Here is a 26,690-nt window from a genome sequence, read left to right on the forward strand (position 1 = left end):
CCTCCATGTAAACTACTAACCAAGTCTCAAAGAGATCAAAATTCAATCCCGTTCGGAGAGAGAGGAAAAAAGAGAGAGGGAGAGTGAGGGAGAGAGAGAGAGAGAGAGAGAGAGAGAGAGAGAGAGAGAGAGAGAGAAATGACGTTATTTGAATATGTGCCCAAAATCCTTAATGAATAACTTAGGACGGGTAGGAGGCAAATGCTGCCCCAGCTGTTTCCTGTTGAAAATGTCTGTGTAATGTAGATAAATGTGAGGGATTTTCTCTCTAAATCCGTCTCCTGTTCTCTAAATCTCACTTCTCCAAAACGAGCCTGCGCAATGGAACAAAGTCGGAATATTGAGATGTGACATTGCCCGCATCTCATCCTCTTTCTCCCCGTTTTTAATGACTTCAAACAAGTTCATTTTCGCCGGACTTAGTCTTGCGGAGACCCGTGGGGATGTCTAGCGCTCATTCCTCTCAGTGGCATTTATGTGATGTCCTCAAGGTAACTTACCTGATTTCCTTTAACACTATAGATTATCACCTTGTTTCTTCACTTGCTCACTGTTTGCTTCCCTGAGCATCCTCAGGGAAGTCCATGCCGTTATATATTTCAAAGCTTTTAATGCATGATAAATGTGAATTTGTGACATTTTTTTGTGTTTTGCCGATATTCATTTGTACAGCAACAGTTTTGCATGCCTTGCTGATTTTTTATTTTCTTTTGCAATATAATCACAGATTGTTGACATTTTTATCTTCCCTTTTTAGAAATATTTCGCATGCATATAAGTGGATAAGTTTGAATGGATGCATGGGGCTTTTTTCCTCCTCAGCACCTCTGTGCACCCTAGCTGCACTCTTTTTCACTAGAAAGCTTTAATGCAGCTGCAACTTTCAAAGCAATTACTGCTGAGTCTGCACCAGTAACTGCTAAAATATCCAGAGAGAGGGGAGAGCTTACAAACGTGAAATGCTTTAGGGCGTCGGAGCTGCATGTGCGGTTGAGATGTGGATGGATAATGTCCCGTGTTTATTCTCTTTATTGTGTATATTTGGCACCGGGCAGCTTCCTCCGCTGTGCTTTGGCGGGAGAGCCCTTTTCCATCTCACATTTTGGATCGGAAAGATCTTTCTTTCTTTTTTTTTTTCCTCTTCTTATCCCTATATGTCGAAGTACTTTTTAATGCGTAATAATGCGCTGACAGCTAGGTTTTGGCGCAGGGGGAAATGTTGAAGTGGTTGTTAATGATACACATGATGGATGAATGTGGCTGATTAATGTGAATTGTTGCTCACTGGCTTCTGCCGTGTGCTGGCTGGCTGCGGTGATAAGAGGGATGTGTGTGTTTTTAATTTTGGACGAGCTCTGCTCGGTTGCGCACATGCAGGCGCTCCGGCGCATCAGGACTGCTCTGATTTATGGTCCCGCGTCACACCAACGCAGAGCGCGCACCGTACCGCGCGCGTCGCCGCGTACCCTACGCCGTAGGCTACGCCGTCGATTTAACTCTGGCACCAAGTTTGGCGTCACCTGGCTATTCTCACTCCTGTTCTTTCTTTATTTTTCTTAATCTCTTAGCTCACTGGCTGCAAAAAAAAAATGAAATATGAATCCACTTAAAATGTTTGCAGATGAACTCTTGTCCCAATGATGCTGCATGTGCGCAGGAACTTAAAGCTGTGCCTGTGTGTGTGTCCCTGTGCGCATGCAGGGTGCGATGTGCTGTATCTCCTGCGGCCACACCCTCTCACTACTGCTGTGCGTCCTCACCCTGACTCCGACGGCTACAGGGGCGGGCCCCGAGACCCTGTGCGGGGCCGAGCTGGTCGACACGCTGCAGTTTGTCTGTGGAGAGAGAGGCTTTTATTTCAGTAAGTGCACCTTTTTATTTATTCATAAAGGCAGCCTGTAGAGGTCCCAGAGCTCTGCACCTCAGGCGGGTTCATAAATAAAACAGCAGCCAAGTTTTTGGCATCTTGTCTCGATTTCCCCCCTGCATTAAAGTTTCTCCCCTCATTCATCCCTTTCCCAATGTCTTTTTTCTTAAACTTCATTCTTTTAAACTGCAGGAGTAGGTTAATGTATAGACAATGGTCTTTTTCCAAATTTATGAATGTTTAAAGAAAGTTGTTCAAGTTATCTTTAAAGGAAGATTTTTTCTTCTGATATGTGCTTTAAAACGACCAGTTTCTGCATACTAGGGCTGCGTCCGAAATTGCATACTTCCACCCTAATGAGTATGTTTGGTTGCTAGGGTGCTGCGCAGACGGATATGTCATAAGTATAATATTAAGTATAATAATATTATTATATAATATTAATATTATAATATTCGTATATAATAATATTATATAATGTAATCTTGTTTTGGCCAGGATAAACGGGAAAGAGCGGAGCGGTGCTGCTACTGTGACACGTTACTTCCTCCCAACGGCAGGAAGTGACGTGTGCGCTCTCAGTAGTACGTCCGAATTAATGCATACTACTGATATTTACTCAAAAGTGTGTTGAACTTAATTATACTTTTTAGTATATACTGTTTAGTACGGCATTTCGGACGCAACGTAGATTTTGATTGGTTGATTGGAATCATGCATCTAACACGTGCAGTTCAGTGAATGACCACCAGGGCGCTGTCCATCTCCACTGACCTCTAAGTTAAAATGTCCAACTCTAACTCATCAGGTAAAATCATACATAGCCTTAAATGTTTTTCAGCAACAGCTACATTGCAGTCATTGTGTCAAACTGTTAGCGGTCATGACTTTAGCTCCATAGCACTTAGCATATTCAGTGAACTTGACACGTGAGCTGTGACAGCAAATGAGAGCATAATTCTTCTTATTTCAAAAATAATATGGCTGTTGACTGGACAGTCAGACTGGCTCTGAGTCAGGGTTCAAAAGTGTCTTGCATGGACGCTGCTATCAAGCAAGTGGCTTTCGGGTGCTACAGTAGCTTCACTTCTGCACAAGGGACTGAAGAAGTGGCCATCTTTTGCTGCCAGCTACCTGCCCTCGGCTGGTAAGGGAATGAGAGCTAGTGGCTAAAGGGGCCTTTAGCCAGGGGTGAACGCCACTAACCGTGACCGCCGCTGTGGCCAAGACACCTCGCCAGACCTTGGCTAGCCTCGGTCGTGTGGCTCCTGGCAAATGGCGTTGGTTGCTCTGGCGGAGCTCAGCTGCTCAGCTGGCAGTTGTCCTCCTCTCAGACGGCTGAAACAAGGACAGACGGACAGACTGAGTCAGAATTAATTCATGGTAACATTAGTTAGCATAAGATAAGATAAAATTGGCAGCTTGTGGTAGCTGAAGTGCAGTGGACAAGTTCCAACTTACCACCGGGTTCATTATTTCCACTTACCCCCCCTCCTCGATATTGGCCAAAAAAATGGGTTGAAAATGCACTTTTCATAAACCTACTGTATGAGTGATGTCACAGAGGGTTTGTCTGGTTCCTTTTGTTTTTACAGTCCATGCTGCTAACAAGGTAAGTTACACGGGAGTGCAGCGGCCCGTCCTGGGCAGAATTCAGATGTCTTCCTCTGCAGAAAACGTTATTTTGCCATTTTCACTGCTTTTGTACTTTAAAGATACTGCCTCCAAAAAAATGAGATGAGAAACTTTTTCATTCCACATATTGCAATAAAAATCTGCTTCCAGCCTTATGATAACAACTGTATACTGTGAAAATACTAATTTTGCTTAATTTTGGGGTTGTAACAACCTGAGGTAGTTGTAGTTGTAACCAAGCTGCAGTCAAAATAAAACGAGGCTTTCAGATGAAGTTGAAATACTATGCTGGTCCTTCAAAAATAAAATGGAGATGTCCTTGTTTTGAATACTGCCTGAACAGAGGCAACATGACATAATGTAAAGTGTAATTTGGCTGAATATATCTGTAAGAAGGAGGACGGTGAGAGAGTAAATGTTGCAAGGGAGCTTTTTATTTTTTTTTCCACCAGAGAAGGGGAAAAATACCCCACCTCACCCCCTCAAAAAAAAAGCCCTAGACCAGGAATCTGGGGTTTAAATCTCCATTTTTCCATTAAGGGCACAACACAGCTCAGAGCAGCACAGGACATATGAAGTTACCAAGGTTAGGTGCAGTGTTCGTCTTACTGTCGGACACCGGCGGTGTATCTCTACGTTACATCTACCGCTAAAGCTGCAAATGTGGAGTTTAAAAGCTCATCATTCATTTTTTTCTTGGCGGCCATTCAGTAATTAAACCAATTTGCACAAAATATCCTCAATGAGAATCCAAACTTCACCAAAACCCCTGTTTGCACAGTAATTGATTGTACCTCTGAGTCTTGTGCAGTTTTGACCCAACAATCCATTATAATTGGTTTGGTTCTGTCCCAAAGTTATGAAAGATTTTCCACATGTGGTAGACTTTGTCAGCTGCCAGTTTCAAAACGAAAAAGAAGACGAAGAAGATATAAAATTTCTGTGGGAGATCAGCATCTATAATGCATTTGCAGTTGTTCTCTTTTCCAGTAATTGATTGCTTTCACCTTAGCCTGAACCTGGAACAGTTTGAAAGTACACACGTTCAAGAACCTGGTGATTGAAGGAACATTGAGGGCCAGAATGGGGCCAGTCTTTGAGTCCCGGCCTCAGCGCTGCAGAGGAAATACAACAGAGCGAGTCAGTGTGTTGCAGACAAGTGCATCTTATTAGATTGATCACAATAAATACGTTTACAACCAATTATTTAGTTTTAGTTTTTTATGTTTAAAAATTTAGAGCAGGAATTCAGGATTTAAAGCAACAAAAATGCAGAAATATCAGTTTTAATTTCCAGGTAATTTCTTGTGACGTCTGTTTACCCTGTTTGCAGTATTGTCTCGCTCATCAAGGGTCAAGGGTAAAACTAGGTAACACAGACGTCATGGCAGAAAGGACTGCGAGACTCAAGGAAGTAATGATGAAAGAGAAAACTATCCGAGCAAGAGACCAGACTGGAGTAAATCTCAGTGTTGTAAAAGCGATTTAACCTCCACACCTCTAAAAAAATAAGTTGCTGAGGTTCCTTTTGTGCTGTCTTAAATCTCCAGTTTTTCCATGACAACGCTGGACCGGTGAGGCCAAATAAACTGTCTTTGAAGCTTGTTCTACTGTAAAATGTAGGCGATCAGTCGGCAGTTAAACCTAAATGGATCAAATCTAATCCGTCCGGTCTTTGTTAATGTTTCACAACAAACAAACGAGGTGGTTCAAGAGGTAAAGACACAGGACTCATTCACCAAAATCCGAAGGACTCATACTCCCGAGACGAAGACGCTCTTCATCCAGTTTGGCAGACTGATGCTTGTCATCCAAGCTAAAACCTGGAAAACTAGATAAAAACATTTTAATACCCCCAGGCCCAACCACATACAGGTAGCAACAATTTTCAGTCCATTCCCATTTTTTGGACATCAAATACTGTCTTCATTTTTTTCTTTCAAATTTTTTCCCCTTAAGTCCCTTCAGATGCATAAAATCTGACCCCTTATATCAAACAAAGAAAAAACACATCCCAACAAACTGGCGACTGCAAAATAATCAGCCATCCCTGCAAATCTCATTCTTGGGTGCTTTATTATTTAAAAAAAATGTTTTTAATGACGATATCCTCATAATGTGGCTGAATGAGAGGCTCAGCCAAGTCACAACACGTATAAACATGATTTTCATGAGACAGTTTGAGACTACTTAATGGTCATGTTAAAAAATTTGCCTCTAAATATTAATCTAACGTGTAAATCCCAGACCGCTGCTAACGGAAACCCATCCATACGCTTGCGGACGGGAGTTGGATTCATACTGGACGAATCAGCCTTGAATCTGGGATGATAAATCATTATGACACAAGAGTCACACAGCCCTTTTGTAACCAAGCATGTCAGTTTTAAACCATTACCCCTGTTATTGTTGTACACGCAAAGCCGTTGCACAACCACTGACGTAAAAATAGCCCCAAACGTCTTTGGACATAATCAAACTTCCTGGCAGATTTATCTGTTACCAGCTCGTCGGTAGTAATGTCACCATGCACCTTGCTGATGCTGCCTTTTCAAGAGCCATCCAGCCTCTCTGCATCAGGGCCATTGTTTGCCAAAGATTTATTGGAGAGCAACCAAGCTGTTCTCGGTACAGGCAAGTCTTGTTCATCCAGATGCTCCTGGCAACAGCTCCATACTGTGGAGTGGTCATAACTTTTCAGCCCATTCAGACTCTTTTTTCGTCCATGGATTGCCTCTGCTGCAGCTTCCAACTTCTTAATGACTATTAAAGCAGAGAAAATCATGAACTACGTGATAAAGCATCGCATTCTTGCAAGAGAAGGCACAAAAATGCAGCTGAAATGGATTTGGCCTATCCCAGTCGGCAGCTATGTTGAATTCTGAGTAAATAGCTGCATGGATTTGGACTTTGGCATCCTTTGTTTGGGGGTGGCGGGGGTCATCCCCTGGTTGAGCTAATGTTTTATATCTATGCTTGTTTGTTCAGAAAATGGCCCCCTCAAGTATCTGCCGTCAAAGTTTGAACTTGTTGAAATGTTTATGATTTTTAACAAGGTAAGAGGGTGTCCACAGACTGGATGATGTAGGAATGTGTTGGCAACGGATCCCGGAGTTTTACTACAGTTTCAGAAATGTTTCTTGCAGGCTACGTTGTAGGACTGTCCATATCCATCTTATGAGAAAGTGTTGAACGGAGGCCAATATAACACACGAGTCCCCATGCAGGCTATACTTCCTAAGCAGAACCAGACCTTTTTGTGGCAGGGGGAATGTATTTGTCTTTCCCGCATTTTACGCTGAGCTGTCAGTGAACTACACTGCGTCCATCTATCAGTGCTGCGTTTTCCTGCTGAAAAAGAGGTGTATTTCACTAACACTCAGTCTTTTTTTCTGAATAGATGTTGTGGTTTGAGCAGCGGGGTGCCGTGCCCTGAAAAATATGCCGTCCGCTGTCTTTCCTCGGTTACTTCCGCGCTCTCCCTCTTTCTTCCCCCTCTCGTCCGGCTGCGTCAGAGATCTGCAGAGAGCGTCTGGGTCCGGTCTTCTATAGGATCCGGCTTGGCCTGGGGGGGAAGCATGCTCCTTTCCCTGAACTCTTCGCCTCCAGTCTGGCCGCGCTAAACTTGGCAGCCGCCTGATTAATAATGTGTCCAGAGACGGTGTTGCAACAGCAGTGGGCTTCTCTTGCGCTCACACTGCCTTTGCAATTTCCACCTTTTAAGCATGTCACCAGTAAAGTAGCACGCTTGCATTTCAGGACTGCAGATTTCCCACAGTGGCAGAAATGCTAAACACCAGTTGGTGGAAATTCTTTTTTGCGCGTGTAATTAAACAAACTGTAGCCTATGAAACAGAAGAAAAAAAAAACCCACAACGGTAGTCAGTTTTTCCAATTATTAGCCTGACCTAGAAATCATCAGTTGTCTTTGTAATGCTTTAGCAGGCAGGCCTGTGGGATGATTTCACTGGGATGTTCATTCCATGAATCAGATCTGTTATGGGAGTCTTTTCCTTTCCTTTTTTCATGTGAAGTGTAAGCACTAAGTACTGTAGCTATGTGTCCTCACTGTTAGGTCATGCGGATATTTGCCTTCCTAATGTGTATTTCTGCAGCATACGATGAATTAATCAGTCTTTATATTTATTGTTCACACAGCTCCAATTAAAGAAGATAAAAAAAGGACATAATCCAAACATGGAACATTTTCCATGGAGCTGTTTTTAGGCTTGCAGGATGATGAGGGGGAGCGCTTCCAGCTGATGAGACTTCCTTCTCCGTGTTTGTCCGTGTCAGTTTTACTCTGAGCTACTTGAACCGGAGCGAAGTAGAATGTGTAAACAGCACGTCACAGGCAGGCACGCGCACGTGCCCGCGCTCAAACACACGCGTGTAAAGGCCTCATCTCTCAGCAGCAGGGGATTTATGTGGATTACAGGATGATCAGGACACCCCTCCCCGCCGGGCTCCGACACACAGCGGAGGGATCTGAAGACAGACCTCCTGTGTGCTCTCCATCACCGCGAAAAAGTGTTTTATTTTTATTATTATTTCCCCTTTGAGACCCCGCAGTCAAAGTCTTCCGTCCCACTGTGGGTTAGTGTTGAGCAGGAAAAAGACGTTTCTCATGAAAAAGGCAGGCCTTGTGATTTAAGGCCTCCATGTGCAGGTGAAGCAGAGGGAACTCAGGGACCAAACCGTATTTTACCTTTTGGAACTCACCGGTAGTTTAATCCAATCGTGTAATGTAGCTTCTCTGTGGAGAAAAACAAGGTTATGCATCAAGTAGCATTAAACTAGCAGAGAATTCTGTGATTTATCATTTTCCACATAGACAGGCAACAGCTGAACAAAAATAGATTCTTTGGCTCAAAGTAACCCCCCCTTTCTGAAAAGATATCTTAGCTTCTTGGTGGAAATTGGAGAAATAAACCAACTAATTGCTATTAGCTGCTCCCCATGATGCTTTCTTAAATAAGACCCTGTCGGGCTGATAGCCCCACTGCACTGACGTTCTTGGTTACTCATTATGCAATGAAACTGCCACAACCTGATTTACTTAGCGAGCTGGATCTCTATGACTTGTGGAGCCGAAATGATGGGAAAATCTTTTCGATTAATGACCTGAACCGAATCCATCCATCCATTTTCTATGCCCGCTTTATCCTTTGCAGGGTCACGGGGGTCTGCTGGAGTCTATCCCAGCTAATTACAGGCGAGAGGCAGGGGTTCACCCTGGACAGGTCACCAGTCCATCGCAGGGCCACATAGATAGACAACCAGACATACTCACTCTCACCAAAGGGAACCCACGCAAGCACGGGGAGAACACGCAAACTCCACACATAAAGACCCCCGCCGGGCCAGGGAGTCAAACAGTACCAACCACCAAGCCACCGTGCTGCACCTGAACCCAATCACATAGCTTAAATAACTTCAAAGTTCAAAGTTCAGCTGAGCTTAGTTGTGAAAAAGATGAAGAGCCGAGACTGCACAAGGCTAAACAGGACCGTTTCTCTGCCAACAAACTACTTTAGTGACACAGCAACACCAAGCTAATGGCTAATGTAGTTAGAGGCCGGGATTTCAAAATTATTTCACTTACAAAGTCACAAACACCGATCTTAATTTTTACACATATAAAATCAATAACTTTGAGCATAATGCAAAGAAGCAGAGGCCCGTCCTTCCGGCTGCAGCTGCGTCAAGATCAGTGCTCCTCTCAGAAAACATAATATAACAGAATACAACTGAACATACAGTGAAAATTAGTCTTGAGTAACTTGAGTTCAACTGCTTAAACTGCCAGAATCAGGGTCGAGTCTAAAGGCTGAGTTATGGTTCTGCGTCAAACCGACGCCGTGCACACGCCGTCACCGGGACGCCGTCACCGGGACGCCGTCGTGAACCCTTCGGACTTCTCCGTCACTCCATTTCGCCGCGGTGCAGTACCCCCCCGTGACCGCTAATTCGCGATCTTTTCCTGAATGGTTTATCCGACTTTTTCCGGTCACAGTGAACGAAAGAGATAAGGACAACTATTGTGCAAAAAAACAAAACAAAAAAAATCACACATACACGAAGAAAAGAGCGCTGAAAGTTCACTACTGCTTCAAACCGGAAACCGGAAATGCATTGCTACCAAGCGAACCAATCACAGCCCTCTCCGTCTGCATTTGGTCTGCGTCGCCTCGACGAGCAATGGCAAACCGTAGACCAGAAGACGGGTTCGTTTGAAACATTCAGCAAAACATATTTTATAGCGTCAAGGTTTATAAGAGGAGTCTGATATTAGATGGATCACAAACTCATTCTGGGGATTCAGGACACTGAAAACGATGTCTGTATCCATCACTGGGCACAAGCAGCAGGAAGCAGCAGGAAGTAAGCGATTTAGTAAATCCTGACAGGCGAAGGTACCTGGAGTTAATCTAAAACTGAATTGGTTGTATTTGTGAATTTTGTTGACAGCAGTTTTAAGCAAAGCAAGTCTGTCATGAAGAAGGAAAATAAGAACAGAGATTTGACCCCTCGTGTTCTCTGGTGATCTCCAAACCTGCTGGACTCTAGATAGATTAAGTTCAGCAACTGGTATTCATGAATACCAGTGTGTTCTGTTCTGCACGCGAGGGTATCACTGTCGCTTGGCCTTGTAATTGCAGACATCTATTTGAATTTAAGATTCGGAGAGAAAACATCATGCAATACTTGACTCGACCTTAAGGGAACTTGACCTTGAAATAATAACACATAATATAGAGTCAAAGTGGTCAATTGTGCATCATCAGAACCTCTATAGACACCGGTGTCAAGTCAGGGAGTTCTTCCAACCTTAAAGTGAAGGGATCTTTGATCTCGGAGTAGATGTGCAAGAAGCTTCTAGCTGTTTTAACAAGTGTTTGATTGCTACATTTTTAAATAAGGGACCTGGCTCTCATTACTGAGTATGAACATGTAGAAGAACAACGCATACACATGATCCCAAATCAGAACAATCTGGAACAATAAAGACAATATTCAAATACAGAAAACTAAGATTTTAATACTGACTTTTATTTCTTCGCAGGCCTTTGCTCATCAGTTTAATTTCAGATGTTAATATAAACAAGTTTTTGCATTTCAGGCCTGTGACACATTCCAGAAATGATGGGACAGTAAAGTAGTTCCCACTTTCCAAGGTTGCAGTTTGTCTCTCAACACTTACAAGCCTTTCTGGCGTTGGGGATACCGAGGGATCAACCACTCCAGGTGTCGTCTTGGCCCATTCTTCCTGCTAACGCATATTAAGGAGCGTTATAAAATAGCCTTATGTTGTCATTTTCCTCACATTTTCCATTGAGGGTCAGGACTCCCGGCCGGCCAGCATTGAACCCTTTTCTTTCTCTGTCATGCCACGCCAATCCATCTATAATGTGTGCAAAATGTGGTTTTCCATTGTCCTGTTGAGAAATGCATGTACAGGAAAAATGTCAGCATACTTTCTGCATCAATGCTGTCATCACCAACGACCTTTGCCAGGGGCACTGATACAACCACATACCATCACAGAGCCAGACTTTTGGACTTGTCGTCCATAACAACTTTTCACATGTTCTGAGTGCATTGCTCCCATTTCTTCACAAATTGATCTGGAATACTGATAACTCTGATAATAGTATACGTTCCTGCAGGCGCCTCAGAGTTTGACCTATATTTGGACAAAGTTAAAATAAGGCTTAATTTTTTGGCGTAATACACTTTTAAATGACGAGCACAGTGTTTTTGGGCTTGACAAAGGTTTAAATAAAGTGATCTTAAGCAGTTCTTGATGAAGCATCATCACCATCATCACCATCAGATATCATCTTCCTTTTCACATCCTGAAATTCCTCCGTCTATTCATTTATTACAATCTAATTTGTGATATAACATCACAGTTTTTATTATTATTATTATTATTATTATTATTATTATTATTATTATTTATTGCTTTCACCTCCTTACAAGCACTAAATTCCTACAGTTTCAACTTTGCAACGTATCTAAAATGCATGAATATGTGAACATTAACAAATCGAATGAAGCTAATGAGAATAAAGATGAAATGCATTTGGTTCATACTGTCAAAGAAAATGTATCACTAAGTTTATTATTTTTATTTTCCACTTCGTTCCACATTGTTCTCTGATACGGGCTCGTAAATGTGCATGAAGTCAAAAGTACATCGGTTTACTACCGTCCTAACCATTGTTCACTTGTCATTTCTAGCTGAAAAAAAAACCTAAAATAATAAAAACAAATTGAAACTCAAACGTTACCACAATTTGGCACTTAGATGATGGCCAAGGATACAGAACTGGATGCATTTGCTGAATTAAGCAGACAATTACCTGATATAATTCAGATATTTGACACAATGTCTCGACTCGGTTGCCACAAAAATGCACCTTCAATTAACACCTTATTATCTCCATATGTTTTCAATGTCATTTAGAATCTCCCAACTCAGTTCATCTGGGTCAGATTCCAGCGTCACAGCTCAGGAACACTTCATACATGCCATAAAATCTTTGCGGTACCAGTGATAAAGAGGAAGTTTCCAGTACTTTGAGCAGCTTTTATAGTCCCTACCCAGCTGTAAACTGCCTGACACTTTGCAGGAAGAGCCGCGCATCGGCTCCAAGAATCCACTGGTTTTATTGCCCGTGACCGAGCTGTAAAACTCAGATGCTTTTTGTGCCACTCTGGAACAGGGGAATCCGACCACCTCTCTCCAGTGCCGCTCCTCGGAGGAATGAACGCTATGCGTGGCGAACCCATTGAAAGACCGAAGCGAAAAAATGCTTCATAGAGCTGCGCGTTGACGTCAGAAGAACAATTCCGTAAAGGCCGAAATCTCAAGAGTTTTTTGGTTGTTGTTTGGAAGGAGACTAGATTAACGACCACTAGAAATCCATCTATTATCCACACTCGCTTATTCCTATTGGGGATCACGGGGGTCTGCCGGTCAGGGGTAAACCCTGGACAAGTCGCCATCGCAGGGCCACGTGTAGACGCTTTGTTGGAGAAATTAACATTTTCTTAACTTTTGACTTGAGCAACGCTTCGAAAGTGAAGCAACGCGGCCATAAATCAATTCGGCAATGCTTGACGACATCCCGTCCAAAGCTGTTGACGCCTCCAACGCATGTGCGTGAGCATATCCTAAGGATAACTTTATAGCCCACTGCGGTCTCTCAAAAGAAATTTTTCGTCATAATTCACAATTATGACAAAATTACACCAATTGGTCATTCAATAAAAATAATAATTGGATGACATTTCCATCCCAAAGCTCAAAGGTCAGCTTATAACGTTCAGTAAAAACCCTCTTCTGGCCATTAAATGCCAAAACTCAGGAACAGAAGGGGAGATGGATGTAAGCTGCCACATAACTGGTTGGCACGCTGGTCGGCAACTGTGATGCGGTAATTCTGGTTTGTTTAACAACAGTCGCAGAAAACAACTCTTTGTTTATGGGAGATTACAGCAATTATCCATGGCATTGAAGCCCTTTAAAACCAAAGCTTTTAGACCTGATTATTGTATGCATGTTTTTCCCCCGACCTGCCCGAGCTGATTATCCTACATGTTATAACCGGCGCCAGCAGATTTCTCTCTCCCTTCCAGCTGTTTGTGCAGCAGGGTGGCAAACCATTTTCAGAATAATAGCGGATGTTAATTTGTAAAGCTTTATTGGGAGGGATTGGAAAACAGGCCAGGCAACAAGGCACAGCCCCACTTTTGGCTTTCAGCAGCCTTTATATAATCGCCAGCCAGAGCTCGGCGCAACATTTCTCCCTTTCCGAGTGTCTTGACATCAGATGTTGATATAACAGCCAAGGTTGGTCCAACTGATGCACGCCAGTGGTTTGACGAACAAAGGCTTTCAAAAAGTTTAGCATTTTCAGTAAATAAAAACATACACGTTAGCCTCTGAATGTGATACCCATGATCTCTCTGGATGTTTCATTTTGAAGTTTGAGATCTGGGCAAATCCAGTTCCTCCACTCCCTGAATAATGCAGCCGCGCCGGCGTATTTTTAGCAACATCCTACCTGACGTGCGACATGAAAGCCTCCTCACCGCCCTCCCCTTCTCCCCCTCTCCCCCCCCGCTCATTCACACCTCCATTAATCCCTACCCTGCTTTGTGTCTGGGGGTCGGAGGAGAAAGATGCTTCTGTTTCTGAATGAAAGCCGCTTTCTGTCCAAAACAATGTTGTCAGGACAAGGCAGACGGAGCGCAGAAGTTAATGCACTTTGTCAGCACTGGCAGGCGTCTGAGCCAAGAGCTATCAACTCTGAGAGGGAAAGGCATTTCCTCCTTGTAAATGCCATGTTAAATTATTATTATTTCATTTGGTAACAGGGAAAAGCCCATCAGGGCTATATTGTTCAAGGTGAGCAGGGAATTGTAAATGGAGAGTCTAGGTTTCTCTAAAAGCCACCAAAGAGGGTGGGGGGTACAGGACTTAAAAGAGGAAGTGAGTATTGGCGTCACTGCAACTTAATGCAGTCATCAGTCAAAAGGCTGAGTGTCACACCTTGAAAATAACCTTCTTAATGCAGTTTGGACTACAGCAACGGCACAGCGCCTCTGCTTTTGCCTCTATCTTCAGCCTGTTCTCTGAATGAGCCTTCAGGGTGTTTCTGCCAAGTGAAAATGTGAATGAAAAGCGGGGCATTGCCAACGGAGACTCGAAGCCTGCCTGGATGTTTCTGCAGGTGGATCGGGCTCAGAGGACTTGTGGCTTGGCCTCGCCGAGCGGGATATTCTCAACATTTGGGTGACTGTGACAACCTTTTTCTTTACGGGGAGGCGGCTGCCAAAATGGGTCCGTGGTGTGCAACACGATACGCTGTAAATTTTTTACATGGAAGGAATCAATGCCATTGAAACTGTTGGTATATCAGGAAAATCCGACTCGTGACCCGGCCATTATCACCGCCTCGCTTTGGGACATTTGATTGCAGTGCGTTAAAATTAATTCTGATGCAAAATATAAATCACTGCAGAGGAGAAAAAAAAAAACGAAGCTCATTTATAGTAGCTGTTTGCTGTATCAGCACAATTCCTCTGTCATTTAAACAGCAAAAAATAAACAAAAAATGTGTGTAGATTCACATTTCAGGTAAATTATTCTAATGAAAATCTGACTTGCGAATTAAATGTGGATCTATCTCTCAAAAAAAATGAATAGGCATTCAACATTTTTCTTAAAGGAGCCGTCTTTAAGAAATGTCCAAAACTGGTACTGCAGTCACTTTCAAAATATTGTTGAGCGGCGTGTACCCTCCCCCTCCTCCCCCCGACCAGAGGTTGCCAGGTAGGCTGCAGAATGCAGCAGGAACGTAGGCTGCCATGGCTGCGATAATTAGAGCGGAGCTGGCAACCCGGATGCCGAAACAATACTGACTTGGTGATTGGGAGATAGGTGGAGGGTGGAGCTTCAGAAACAATACTGACTTGGTGATTGGGAGATAGGTGGAGGGTGGAGCTTCAGAAACAATACTGACTTGGTGATTGGGAGATAGGTGGAGGGTGGAGCTTCAGAAACAATACTGACTTGGTGATTGGGAGATAGGTGGAGGGTGGAGCTTCAGAAACAATACTGACTTGGTGATTGGGAGATAGGTGGAGGGTGGAGCTTCAGAAACAATACTGACTTGGTGATTGGGAGATAGGTGGAGGGTGGAGCTTCAGAAACAATACTGACTTCGTGATTGGGAGATAGGTGGAGGGTGGAGCTTCAGGCCAAAACAAAAAATGACAACATAAACATCAGTTGAGGGCTGCAACTCCTCTTTTTAAACTGGAATATCCTGGCTTGAGTGCTGTTGTCAGTGACATAAGTATTTGAAATGAACATGATTTTTAAATGTCTGTTGACATATCGGGGTCATTTTATGATTTGTTTTATTATTGCTCTTACATACAGCTCCTTTAACACTGTAACTGTAAATCTGATCGACTTTCTGCAGAAGAGGCTTCAGCTTAGGTGACCCTCTTGCAGCTCTTCTATTTGGTATTCCTTTATGTTGTACTTTAATTTTCCTCCAGGAAGCAATAAAATAGAATATATGTGAATTTTTTTATGTACAATTATTCATAATTACTGGTGTTAAGGTATTTTATGAGCTAGCTGTCATTGCTTTTGAGCCGCAATCAAAGACCTGACAGCATATAATCATTCTTATTTTAAGGATAATATGTTTTGTTGTACAAACAGACTGGAACTGGTTCTTTTCTGTTTTACATGTTTCACTGCTTCAACTCACCTCATTTGAATTAATGGTTGTAATCAGCTTGTCATCAAGGTCTGCACAACTCTTAACGGCGCAGTCATTTGTATCAGGGTGTGCTGGATAGGTGCTATTGAGGACCAGGGTTGGTGACCCCTGCCCTACGTTGACACCTACTAGCCCTGGCAGCAGCCTGAACAGCCAGTTCCTTGGGCCGAGCCCTAACCCTAACCCTCCAGGTTGGCCTGAATCCTCCCAGACTGACTAAACGCACTGCTAGCTACTGGTCGATAGGCCGGTGTTGAAAAGATCGATTCTCCGATTTTAAATCGATTTTCATATTCATTCCTAAAAATCGATTCATATGTCTAAAGATCAATTAAAAAAAAATGTTTTCGTTTTTTTTTCATCATTACATTACAACTTTTGGTACTTTTTTGTTTATGCCCAAAAAGGAATATTTTGTTGGGCACGAGAATAACTGGTGCCATGTTTTTGCCTTTAAATATGTTTAAAGGTATGAAAACATTAAAGTTTTCAGTTATAATTGCATAAATTGTCTATATTTCTTTGCTTTATATGCTGTCTTGGGGTTACATTTGCATAAATGTTAAAAACCAAATTCTCATAAATGGGGAAAAAATAAAAGCGATTTCTTTCGTCCTCTGTTTGCTGCCCTGGATCTGTTTGGTAATTCTGACCCACAGATGTTTCTGAAAGCAGTTCTATCAGCATTCTGGGAGCTGATTGGTCCTTACAGCATCATTAGCTGCCAATACTTGCTGTTGAATCTCAATATAATACTATTATTAATATGTTGCATAACTAGACAGTCATATAGCCTAATTCATGCAACAGCTGAAAAAACAGTTTTAATAACACTAACCCAAATCAGAATCGGATCGAATCAAAGCGTGATAATCGATTCTGAATCTAAAGAATCGGAATCGAATCGAACCTTGATATTTGAATCGATCCCCAGCCCTACTGGTCGACTAGCTACCTTTGCCCAGATCTCCACTTGGACCGAGCGACTGTGGCGTCTGGTGACCCCCAGGATGTGGTCAGTTAGCCAAGCATCGGCTGGTCAAAGCTCTCAGAAGAGCTGGATCAGAGCTCCAGCTGGCCTCATTGTAGTTGTTTAAATGTCACTTCAGAAGCAACTTCGAGAATCAGAATGGACGGACAGATTTGACCAGAATAAGTGTGAGGTCACACAAATTAGCATTGTAGCTTGCTAACATAGTAAGCACGAGCGAATCCATGTTAAAATAGCTCACTGGGTGTTACTGAGGTTAAGTTTATTGAGTCACGTCCTGCCAATAGTACAGCACAGTCCCGAGGCCTGAAAACCAGGCTTCAAACTGACTCCTAAAGTGCCATAATCCAAGTTAGGCCCAATCATTCCTTGTCTTTGCACTAACTGAGGCCCACGTGCTAAAAGTAGCCCAGAATATGTCCAAATGGGTTTGCCATCTTGGCATTTTGTAAAGCAGCAGTAGACAACAGCACTTTCCGTCTCCCCTTTCGCCTAAATATTGCTGTCTCTTTCAAACAGATAAACCAGCGGGCTATGGCACCAGTTCGAGGCGGTCAAGGGGCATCGTGGATGAATGCTGCTTCCAAAGCTGTGAGCTGCGGCGCCTGGAGATGTACTGTGCACCTGCCAAGACTAACAAGGCAACTCGCTCTGTGCGCGCTCAGCGCCACACAGACATGCCCAGAGTGCCTAAGGTTAGTGCCGGGGGACAGAAGGCGGACAAGGGCACAGAGCGTAGGACAGCACAGCAGCCAGACAAGACAAAAAACAAGAAGGTGAGCATGACGCCGGCACTCTTTCAAACAGGTTCACTTGTAAATGTGAATTTTTCTATTTTTTATGTCGACGCATGCACGCATTATATCATAGAATGTTTAAAAGAGTTGTTTGACAACCTTTAACGGCTTCATTTTTCTCCCACAGAGACCTTTACCTGGACATAGTCATTCGTCCTTCAAGGTATGCATGAAAAATATCTCATTTATTGTAATTTTTAATTCAAACCTATGCCAAACTCTGATAGTACAAGAATACAGACATTCAAAATCTGGAGAAGCTTAATGCTAAAATCATAAATAAATAAATAATTGTTCTGAAATGTTAATCTCTTAGCTATCTAAAGGGGCTATAATGTCTAAATGCAGGCTCTGCCTCTTTTTGGAGATGCCGGCGTGCAGGGCCTTTTAGTTTCGTCTTTTTTTTTTCTCAAAAAAGAAAACCATTAGCAGCAGAAGGAGCTAAGTGGTTTTTGTGGTAGACACAGTGGCACTCACGCTCCCCAGGCAGAATCTCCACTCTGCTATTGTACATTATGTTTTGAAACTCAGACATCTCACAATAACAGACTGACACATGCAAGGTCTGCAGATAAAACATCCATATCATCTCCAGCGAACTCACGCCTGTATTGATCTCCACTTCTCGGGTATCTGGTGCCGATATTAAGGCGGCTGTGCCTCAGGAGGTAGAGCAGTTGGACTGCTAACCTGAAAGTATTCGATTCCTGGCCTCGTTGTCTATAAATTGAAGTGTCCTTGGGTAAAACACTGAGCGAAGCCGCAACAAAATCCGCCAACTCTTGTTTTTTCTTCCCACAAGTATATAATCCTTCTCACCGCAAAATGTCCTCTAAATCTCCCCGTGATTTTCTGAAAGCCGTGTTGATTGGTAAACTCTTGTCCAACTCTTTTTCTTCGCTTCAGAGTTTGAGGTGAGAGGCAGAAATGCCCAGGTGGGCTAACCCCGTGTATAACCTCCTCACGGGATGTTTTGCGGTTCTCAGGTTGCGCAATTGAAATTCAAATCTTCTTAGGGGTATCTTTCCCAAAACCAAACAAATTATTAAATTACTGTTAAGTGCTTGGACACCTTTGGTTCTGGCATGTAGACGATACTTAAAACACTCATCTAAACACTGACGATGATACAAAAACCCATATAGATGCTACAGTTCCTGATAGGAGTACCAGTACCATTATGCACACCACGAGAGGTGTCAGCACAATATCTTCGTGTTATGGGTAACTGGAGGAAATGATGATATTAGTGTGTCCAATGTGTTGTCCAGAACCAACATCTGAAAGACAACAAGGTTGAAATGTGGAGGTCATCCTGTGCAGTGACACACCGCTCTCAGCAGTCCTGCCATGCTTGAAGTGTTTTCTAGAAGTCCCCTTCTGACATTGTACAGGTGCACACGTCACCATGTCAAAACAGCTTTGACGTGCCAAACTCTCATTTTGGCAAGGAGAAAGAAGTCACAGGGAGCTAAATCCGGCAAAAAAAAAAAAGGCAGGTAGCAAGAGACGACTGTTGGTGTGCCCGAAGCTTTCTGATATTCTTTAATGTTCCCTAGGGGAACATGATGGATGATATCAACACACAGTTAAGATCACTTCGTTTGGCTTCGCTTCGAAACAGGTTTTCTTCGTTGTTGGATAGGACAGCCAAACACTTAAGTTTGATCACTCCATAGTGGCTGCAGACTTTTATCACCACTGATGAGAGGCTAGGTTAGTCTGACCCAGAATTTGATATTTGCTCTCTACACAAGTTTGACATCCATAGTGAAATAAAAAAAAAAGTCCTTGTAGGGCTTCTAGGGACATTTTGAAGTTGTTGCAAGAGTGCTGATCTTCTGTATCTGCACATCATCTATGAACTTTTATGACCATGCATTAAAGTGTATGAATATTTCTAGACAGTGCATTATCTCCTGCATCTCTGCTCTATGTTCATGAATGTGTTTCTCTTTTGTGACAGGAAGTGCATCAGAAAAACTCAAGTCGAGGCGGCACCGGGGGCAAAAATTACAGAATGTAGGGAAGGAGCCAATGGACAAATGACCAACGACTCGGGAAGAGATAAGGGAGTGGCCTTACCTGGTACCCCCTGTGGAATGGTTCACTGTAAAACAAAACAGAGAAGATGCTAACAATGGCCTCAAACACTCTTCAAAATGATTGAAACCTGAGAGCTTAGTGGTGTTTAAGGGTTTGATTAGGGATCTTGTGATTATTTTATACACTGCACCATTCCATATTGGGAGGAATTCTTTGTTAACACAATGTAACAGACTAGTTTAGCTGCTGAGACACGAACAAGAGCTTATTATACCTCCTTGTGTGAGCTGCAGCAACCCCTGGCTACGAGAAACGTGGGAACAAATCTGGGCTTCAGCCAGATAGAGAACAGCAGGCTGTGGTTGGGAATAAGGGGTCTTTCTTGTCCCCTGAACTTTGTGGAGGTAAATCCTTTTGCTACAAGTGAGTGGATCCGTTCCCTCCTTTGGTAAAACAGGATATTTTGTCACAAACACATTTAACAGTTATTACCCCTGTTCAGAAATGAGCTTTTACCTTCAGAGTTTCTTTTTAAAGCACCATGTATTACTGTGGATATTGAAATGTGTAAAAATATGATTTTTAAAGGACGAAAACCAGGTGGTTCATCATCATACTTTAAACATTGTTGCTAATTTCACGTTCAGCCCAAGTCAAATTGGAACAAGAGGGTAAGAGACCAGTCAAAATACCCTCTGAGACACAGGAAGTGTTGAGGACCCAATGACTTGGGTTGACGATCCCAACACTTCTGTTGCAACAGATGAAGCATGATTTTTGAGAGGATTCAAAAGGTACAGAGCGTATTATACAAAAACAAGCTTGTGGCTTTCGCTGTTTTCAAAAGCAGAAAAACAGATTAGGTAGGAAAAAAAATTGAAATTGATTTTTTTTTCCCTCCCTTCGGACTGGTGTTGCATAACCTTGTTTGGTTGTCAGAAATGGGTCATTCAGAGAATTCATTCAAAGTCCATTTGGCATAAATTAGTGGAGAAGGCAAAAATGTTTATTGACCGCGTCCTTTTTCACATGTCAACATCTTTGCCAGATATGATTGTTGCCAACTGTCTAGTTAGCCAGTGATCAACATCTCATTTTGAATGGAGAGATGCATTCAAGGTTCAGCACAAATCAAGAAAGTTTAGTCCCAGTTTCCTTAAAATAACCTGCAACGATAAGGAGACGTATTGCTCTCAAATCTGTCAGTATTGTAGCTTAAAGCAATAGATGAAGAGGTTGTGACAATAGCCACATGAATGGGGAAGCTTCATAACAGGTCAGTCTTTGCCCGTAAAATGTAGTTTGTTTAGGGAGGCTGAGAACTTTGCAACTCTATAATCTGACGCGATCGCAAAAGTACAACAAGAAGACACAGCATCCGTGGCAAAGTCCACCGCAGAAACACGCACATTTAACAGTTTGGTAAATATTGCCCGTAAAAATGACAAGTTCACCTGGGCCTGTGAGATACGGACACACATACCAGTACACAAATACACACACAAAACCCTCACAATGTAAATGAAAGTTGTGCAAATATGAGCAAGGGTCAAAACAAATGCTAATTCTAAGAAGTCACGGGGACTAACAGTAACTGCTTTTTGTTTGATCCTCCGTGAAATCGCCCAAGACAACTCATCTATGTCTCTGGCTCCTTTACCTGTGTATAATCAAACAGTACTCCCATTATGTTAACCTATGCATTACTACCATTCATTGTACATGATGGTTTCATATAACAAAACTGTATTAAGAATCCTATCCACTGTATAATGGTGCTATTTTATAGTTTGTTACTTGCAAAAGATGGCAAAGACAGACAGATGGCAGGGCTTACATTGGAGGTCTTCCCTTTTGCACAGCCTTGTGGCCACCATTTTAATAGTGTTTTTATTTGTAAGCTTTCAGTAAGATAGTAGTGTAAGCGAGTAAATGTATCTGTGCGAAATCTGTGAATGCATGGAGAACAAAAAAAAAGGAAAAAAAAAAGAAAAAAATAATATACAATGTTGTGGTCCCAAGAAGGCAAAATGCTATTTTTTCTACTGTTTTTAAATTATTTTCTCAATATAGATCCCTTATGCCAAATAACTTGACAAAAGTACTGTGAACTATGATTCTTTCAATTGTATTGAGATTGTTAAAAGTCATGGTGTGCTTTTGTCTGTCCGGAGGTGTGTGTGTTTATGTGTGTGTCTGTGTGTGTACAAACACCTCCCCGGAAGCCAAAGTACTGAATATTAATACAACTCAAAGCGAGACTATGCAACTTTTGCTGAACTCCAAATAACATACTGACAAGACATAAATAAAGGAGAATCATTAAACTAACCTTTCAAATTGATTATTTTCTACATCAGAGCATTTAAATTTCACACATCAAAATCATCATTAACATACTGGAGCTCATACTACACTGAACCGCCAGATATTAACACCTCACCGATTAAAACAATGCCAAATGAACATGCTGAAATGGTAACAACAACAAAAAATTAACATGATTTTACAGACAAGATTTAAAAAAACAAAAAAACAAGTAAGTCTGAGGTTCCTGCCTTCTTGTCAGTTGTTTCTGTGCACCCATGTCACTCATTCATCAGTCCATGTATTCCTATGGGAACCTTTGTAATCTCTGACATAGTTAAGAAACTCCTAATCCTTCTGTTTTTGCATCCTGTGCATGGGGGGGGGTCTTATAACGAGCAGTTTTTTGAAAAACGCACTTATTGTACATGTCTCACTCTTTGGTGAAGATGCATAGACTGCAAGTGAAGGCTGTTAGTTCCTATCCATGACAACAATGAGTTAGTGTTAGCGACATTAGGTCTGTTAGCACTGTCATCGAGCTAACCCATCCATTAAGTCTTCACAAGAGCCTTTTTTTCTGAGCACTTTTGAAATGATCTCATTGAAGAAGATAGAGGGTACTTAGCCGTTAACAACTTGCAAAATGTGCAAAAAGCCCTTTATGTATTTTATGTTCACTTCATGCACCTTTTACAGTCACTGATATGGGGAAATGTGGCTAATGTTACTCATTATAGTTACACAGTATCAGTCTTTAGAGGAATAAAAGTGTTCAAACATAAACTAATTCACTGTTTTGGTAGGTCTAACATGCAAAGAACATAACATTAAACAAGTCACTGTCATATATTTAAGTAGGTTAGCTTAGTTTAGCATAAAAACAGCAAGAAACTGTTTGCATGGCCTTTTCCCACTTTGACATAACCCACCAACGAGCAGCAAAGATAACAGAATGACACTGAAACCTCATCTCAAAACCACACAAATACAACTCATTTTTCATACTTACTGTAGATATAAAATAAGGCTCCAAAATCTTTTTGTTCAGGTTCTTGCTAAGTGAATGAGCCACTTGTTTCCTGGTCCGAGTTCATGGGCTGCCTCCTTTAAAGGCTGTTTGTGTTGAAGTGGAATAAGATTTAAGATTAACTTTGAGATTTCTGGCTCCTTTTTATGAGACATGAGAAACTAATGCTGTCAGTTCTAGATGAACTTCAACAGGAAGTTCTCCAAAAGCTAGAAAGTTTCATTTCACCAATCCTCAGTTCAGCCTCTGCAGTCTTCAAACATGTCTTCCTGGCCGGCTTCTTTCCCATCCAGGACCATGTAATTTCCGTTTCGGTTTAACACTTGGCGCATGTTCAAATGCCAGGTATTACAAACAACTTGGTGCAGCCACTAGTGTACTCGGTGATAGTGAAGAAAAACAGCATTGTTCAACTGAAAAACCTGTATTGAAAGTTAAACATTTTCATTTTACAGGGCTGTTTTCATCTACAAAATGGGGTCGAAGCATAAATGAAAAACAACAATTAAGCATTATAAAAATATAGAAACGAGACAGTTTCACCAATTCTCACTGTAGGGAGTGTTTAAAACTTTGCATTGTGACGCTACAAAAGTTGCATGGTCTCACATCAGGAGTAAGCCAGGATTTCAATTGATCTTGTCCAGAGCATTTGCTTGCAGTTGTCCAAATTAAAAGTGGAAGTTGTGTTTTTTCTCTCCTTTGTCCAAAGTTCATAAGCAGGACCACACTTGAAATGCCGTAGCCCGGCCAGCTATTCCCATTCACTCTCCAGCTGCAGTGGTACAGGGGAGGGATTTTTAAGCGAAGGAGCGTCCAAGAGCCACAATCAAAAACTCCAGAATTACTAATTACACCTCGGATCAACAAGTTTTTACCGTAAAAAACGACAACAGTCATTCACTGGCATTCCTACTTACATTATACCATTTTGGATGTCTTTTGTCGAGACCAATCTGGTTGCTGCTCCACCTGCATCACAGGTGTCTCCGATTGGTTGCGTACCTATCCGATGGCGTCTAGAGACATCCACTGGTATTGTCCCCTGCAAAGTAAAATTCTATCTAAACGAACCAGACTGATTCTTTGTATTGAACAGGGAAATTTACAGGATTGCTGGTCAGGCCAGAAATACCAGCCATCCTGTCTGAAAATGCCCACCTGTGACTCCCCACCTTCTTCTTTCTTAAATGTCCAGAAGTTGCTGCTGAACCCAAACAAGCCCCCAACTGATGCCTTTTTCCTCACTTCTCGTGAATATTATGAGAAGTAAGGTATATAAGGTACACATACCTTCCTCCTCATTGTTACATAATCAGGTAACAATATTTGGCATCTTCTTAACGTTGTGGTCCTTGCTCGTGAGCTCTGATGAACTCATTTAAAAGTGTGACTGTTTTGTTTTTTTTATTCTTCCACATTTAGGTTTTAAAATTTTGACTTTTTACTGTTTGTTTTAAGAGTCTATTTATCCTGGCGATAAATTCAACTAAAAGACGGTTGAAGACCATTCTGATCCTCCAAGTTTTTCAAATAAGCAGTACAAACCAAAGACTTTTTGATGGAAAAGAATCATCACTCAACGTTGTTATCTCGCCATAAAATAAGCCAATCACCGGATGGATCGTAAACGTCAGAAGACGCCATCCCTGTCTCAACTGCACTGCATCTACAATATACCCCTTTGCAAACTTTTATTCTGGTACCTGAAATGGAGCTATAGTAGAAAGTGAACATGCAAAATAAAGCTGAATCATTCGATCATTTCAGTCTGTCAGTCGTTTTGAAGTAATCAATAATGTGTAGAACGCAGGGGAGCGAGTCCTCCATGACTCCCAGAGGTGTTTCAATGAGAAAGTATCATTTCCTGAAGCTCACTGTCCAATAAACTGTTTGATTACAGCAATGTTATTTATGGTGCTCGATTGCCTTCTGTAGAAAAAATAAATAAATACTGACAAACTGTTCACCATTCCTGTTGAATAAACCACTTGTCAACATCACAGAAATGTCTGGAGCATTCTTTCAAGCAGTATGTGTATGTATGTTTAGCTGGGAAGTCTTTAAATCAGACATCATGAATTGGTGAACTCATGTGCTTCAGCAGCAGCCGTTGCAAAGTAGATGTTTATATATCTTTTGACTGCCGATGAAGTCATAACTCACCTGAGGGCATGTGCTCCGAGAAGCAGCATGAGTGCACTTGTCAATACGGGACGACAACGTGAAACTTCCTAAGAGGCGGCGGGGTCTGCCAGAGCAACCGCAGAGGGGTGTGGTTCTCCTCCAGGCCCAGAGCTGCACGTTCAGCTCTTTGAAGGATCCTCACAGTGACGCCGCCGCCGCCTCAAGCTCCGGCTCACTTTCAGTCAGCACTTTCCAGTCGAACGTACATGTGGGCTAACGATAAAATCTTGATAAATAGGCTCCCTCCGGCTGATGCTAGGCAGATGGCAGAGATCAAAAACGCGCAGGATGGCGGCGTCCGGGTCGTTGAGGCCACCCTGGATGTTATTTCATCCCTCTCCGCCACTAATGCAGACTCAATTATCTCATCCTAATGATCCAATTGCAGGATGCAAGCTTGCAAGATTTGGAGTTCAAATAAATCGAAGAGGCTGTGTGCAGAGGGGCCTCGGCAGTGGCGAGTAACCAAGCCATAACAATTAAGGCAAGGCAATCATCAACATGAACGCTGGCGTACCGTATGATCCAGCTGTAATTATTCTTAAAAGAATATCAGGATATTTAAGAAAATATGTTTACTCTCTTATATGTACTAATTTTGGATTATACAATGAGTGAAAAGAGAGCCACATGGACACGTTTGAATAACCTCAAGAACCAGAATTGTTCTGGAAAGAACACAATCCCTTCCTATTGATCTGCTTGCACTCCGGGATCCAGGGCATCTAAGGACACCGATGCTGGACCGAACCCTGAAACACAATCTCTCCACACTTTTCAACTCCTCATCTTAAGCACACAGTTGTCTTTTGAGTGACCTTGTGGTCTGTTTTACTACACTCACCAATTTTTACTACTTATTCTGGTTGTTTTACAGAAGAAAAAGGGGCACGTGAGGCCTCGTCAGTCCCGCGCCATTCATTTCTCCTCCAGTGCTTTCTCTTTTTTTTTATTTCATGTCTTTAATCCCAAAATAAAAACTTAAATAAATCCTGCTAAAATTCTGCATGATGATGCTACGATTTGGGTGTGATTGTGACGACTACAGCGGGGTTCAATTTTGATGTCAATATAACCCGAGGTCAGCAAGTGCACCGTGCTACACGTGGGATGTTAGCAGCTACATTATAGCGTCTTTTTTTTCAAAAAAATGTTAAAGTGTCTATGCCATGGGATTTGGAGATTCTCCCTCTTTCTCGGTTTCAGTCGACAGTGGAAATTCACTGAGGCTTGATTGTAGCAGGAGAGTGTTGGCTCAGCTGTGTGCTTTAAGAACCCATGATGTCAGAGCCTTATTTTCCTTGGAGAGACTTTCATCAGCTGCATTGTTCCAGGAAACCATGGTCTGCTCTCTGGGCAAAAAAAAAAACAACCCTGTCCAAAATGTGACCCCCCCCCCACAACCCCCCACCCCACCCCCACCCTCCTCATTTTTGCACCCGCATCTCTGCTGAATGCAGCACGCCGACCCCTGGCTCAGCTCAAAACACACGCACGCACACACACACACACACACTCA

General features: G+C 42.3%; 1 protein-coding gene across 1 annotated transcript; it reads left to right on the forward strand.

Moving 5' to 3' along the window:
- igf1 (insulin-like growth factor 1) lies at positions 1-24,993 on the forward strand. The gene is made up of 5 exons (XM_061714942.1): positions 1-491; positions 1,702-1,861; positions 17,324-17,580; positions 17,729-17,764; positions 19,568-24,993. Exons 1-5 carry the CDS (start codon positions 444-446, stop codon positions 19,625-19,627), a joined length of 561 nt encoding a protein of 186 aa, XP_061570926.1. The 5' UTR covers positions 1-443; the 3' UTR covers positions 19,628-24,993.
- The last annotated feature ends 1,697 nt before the right edge of the window (positions 24,994-26,690 follow it).

This window comes from Cololabis saira, chromosome 23 (assembly GCF_033807715.1).
Source record: "Cololabis saira isolate AMF1-May2022 chromosome 23, fColSai1.1, whole genome shotgun sequence".
NCBI lineage: Eukaryota > Metazoa > Chordata > Actinopteri > Beloniformes > Belonidae > Cololabis > Cololabis saira.

Excerpts from the sequence above, each read along its gene's own strand:
- igf1 (XM_061714942.1), top strand. The coding sequence starts at position 444 with ATGTCTAGCGCTCATTCCTCTCAGTGGCATTTATGTGATGTCCTCAAG. Across the intron at positions 492-1,701 it reads ATTTATGTGATGTCCTCAAG|GGTGCGATGTGCTGTATCTC; the intron begins GTAACTTACCTG and ends GTGCGCATGCAG. Across the intron at positions 17,581-17,728 it reads ACAAGACAAAAAACAAGAAG|AGACCTTTACCTGGACATAG; the intron begins GTGAGCATGACG and ends TTTCTCCCACAG.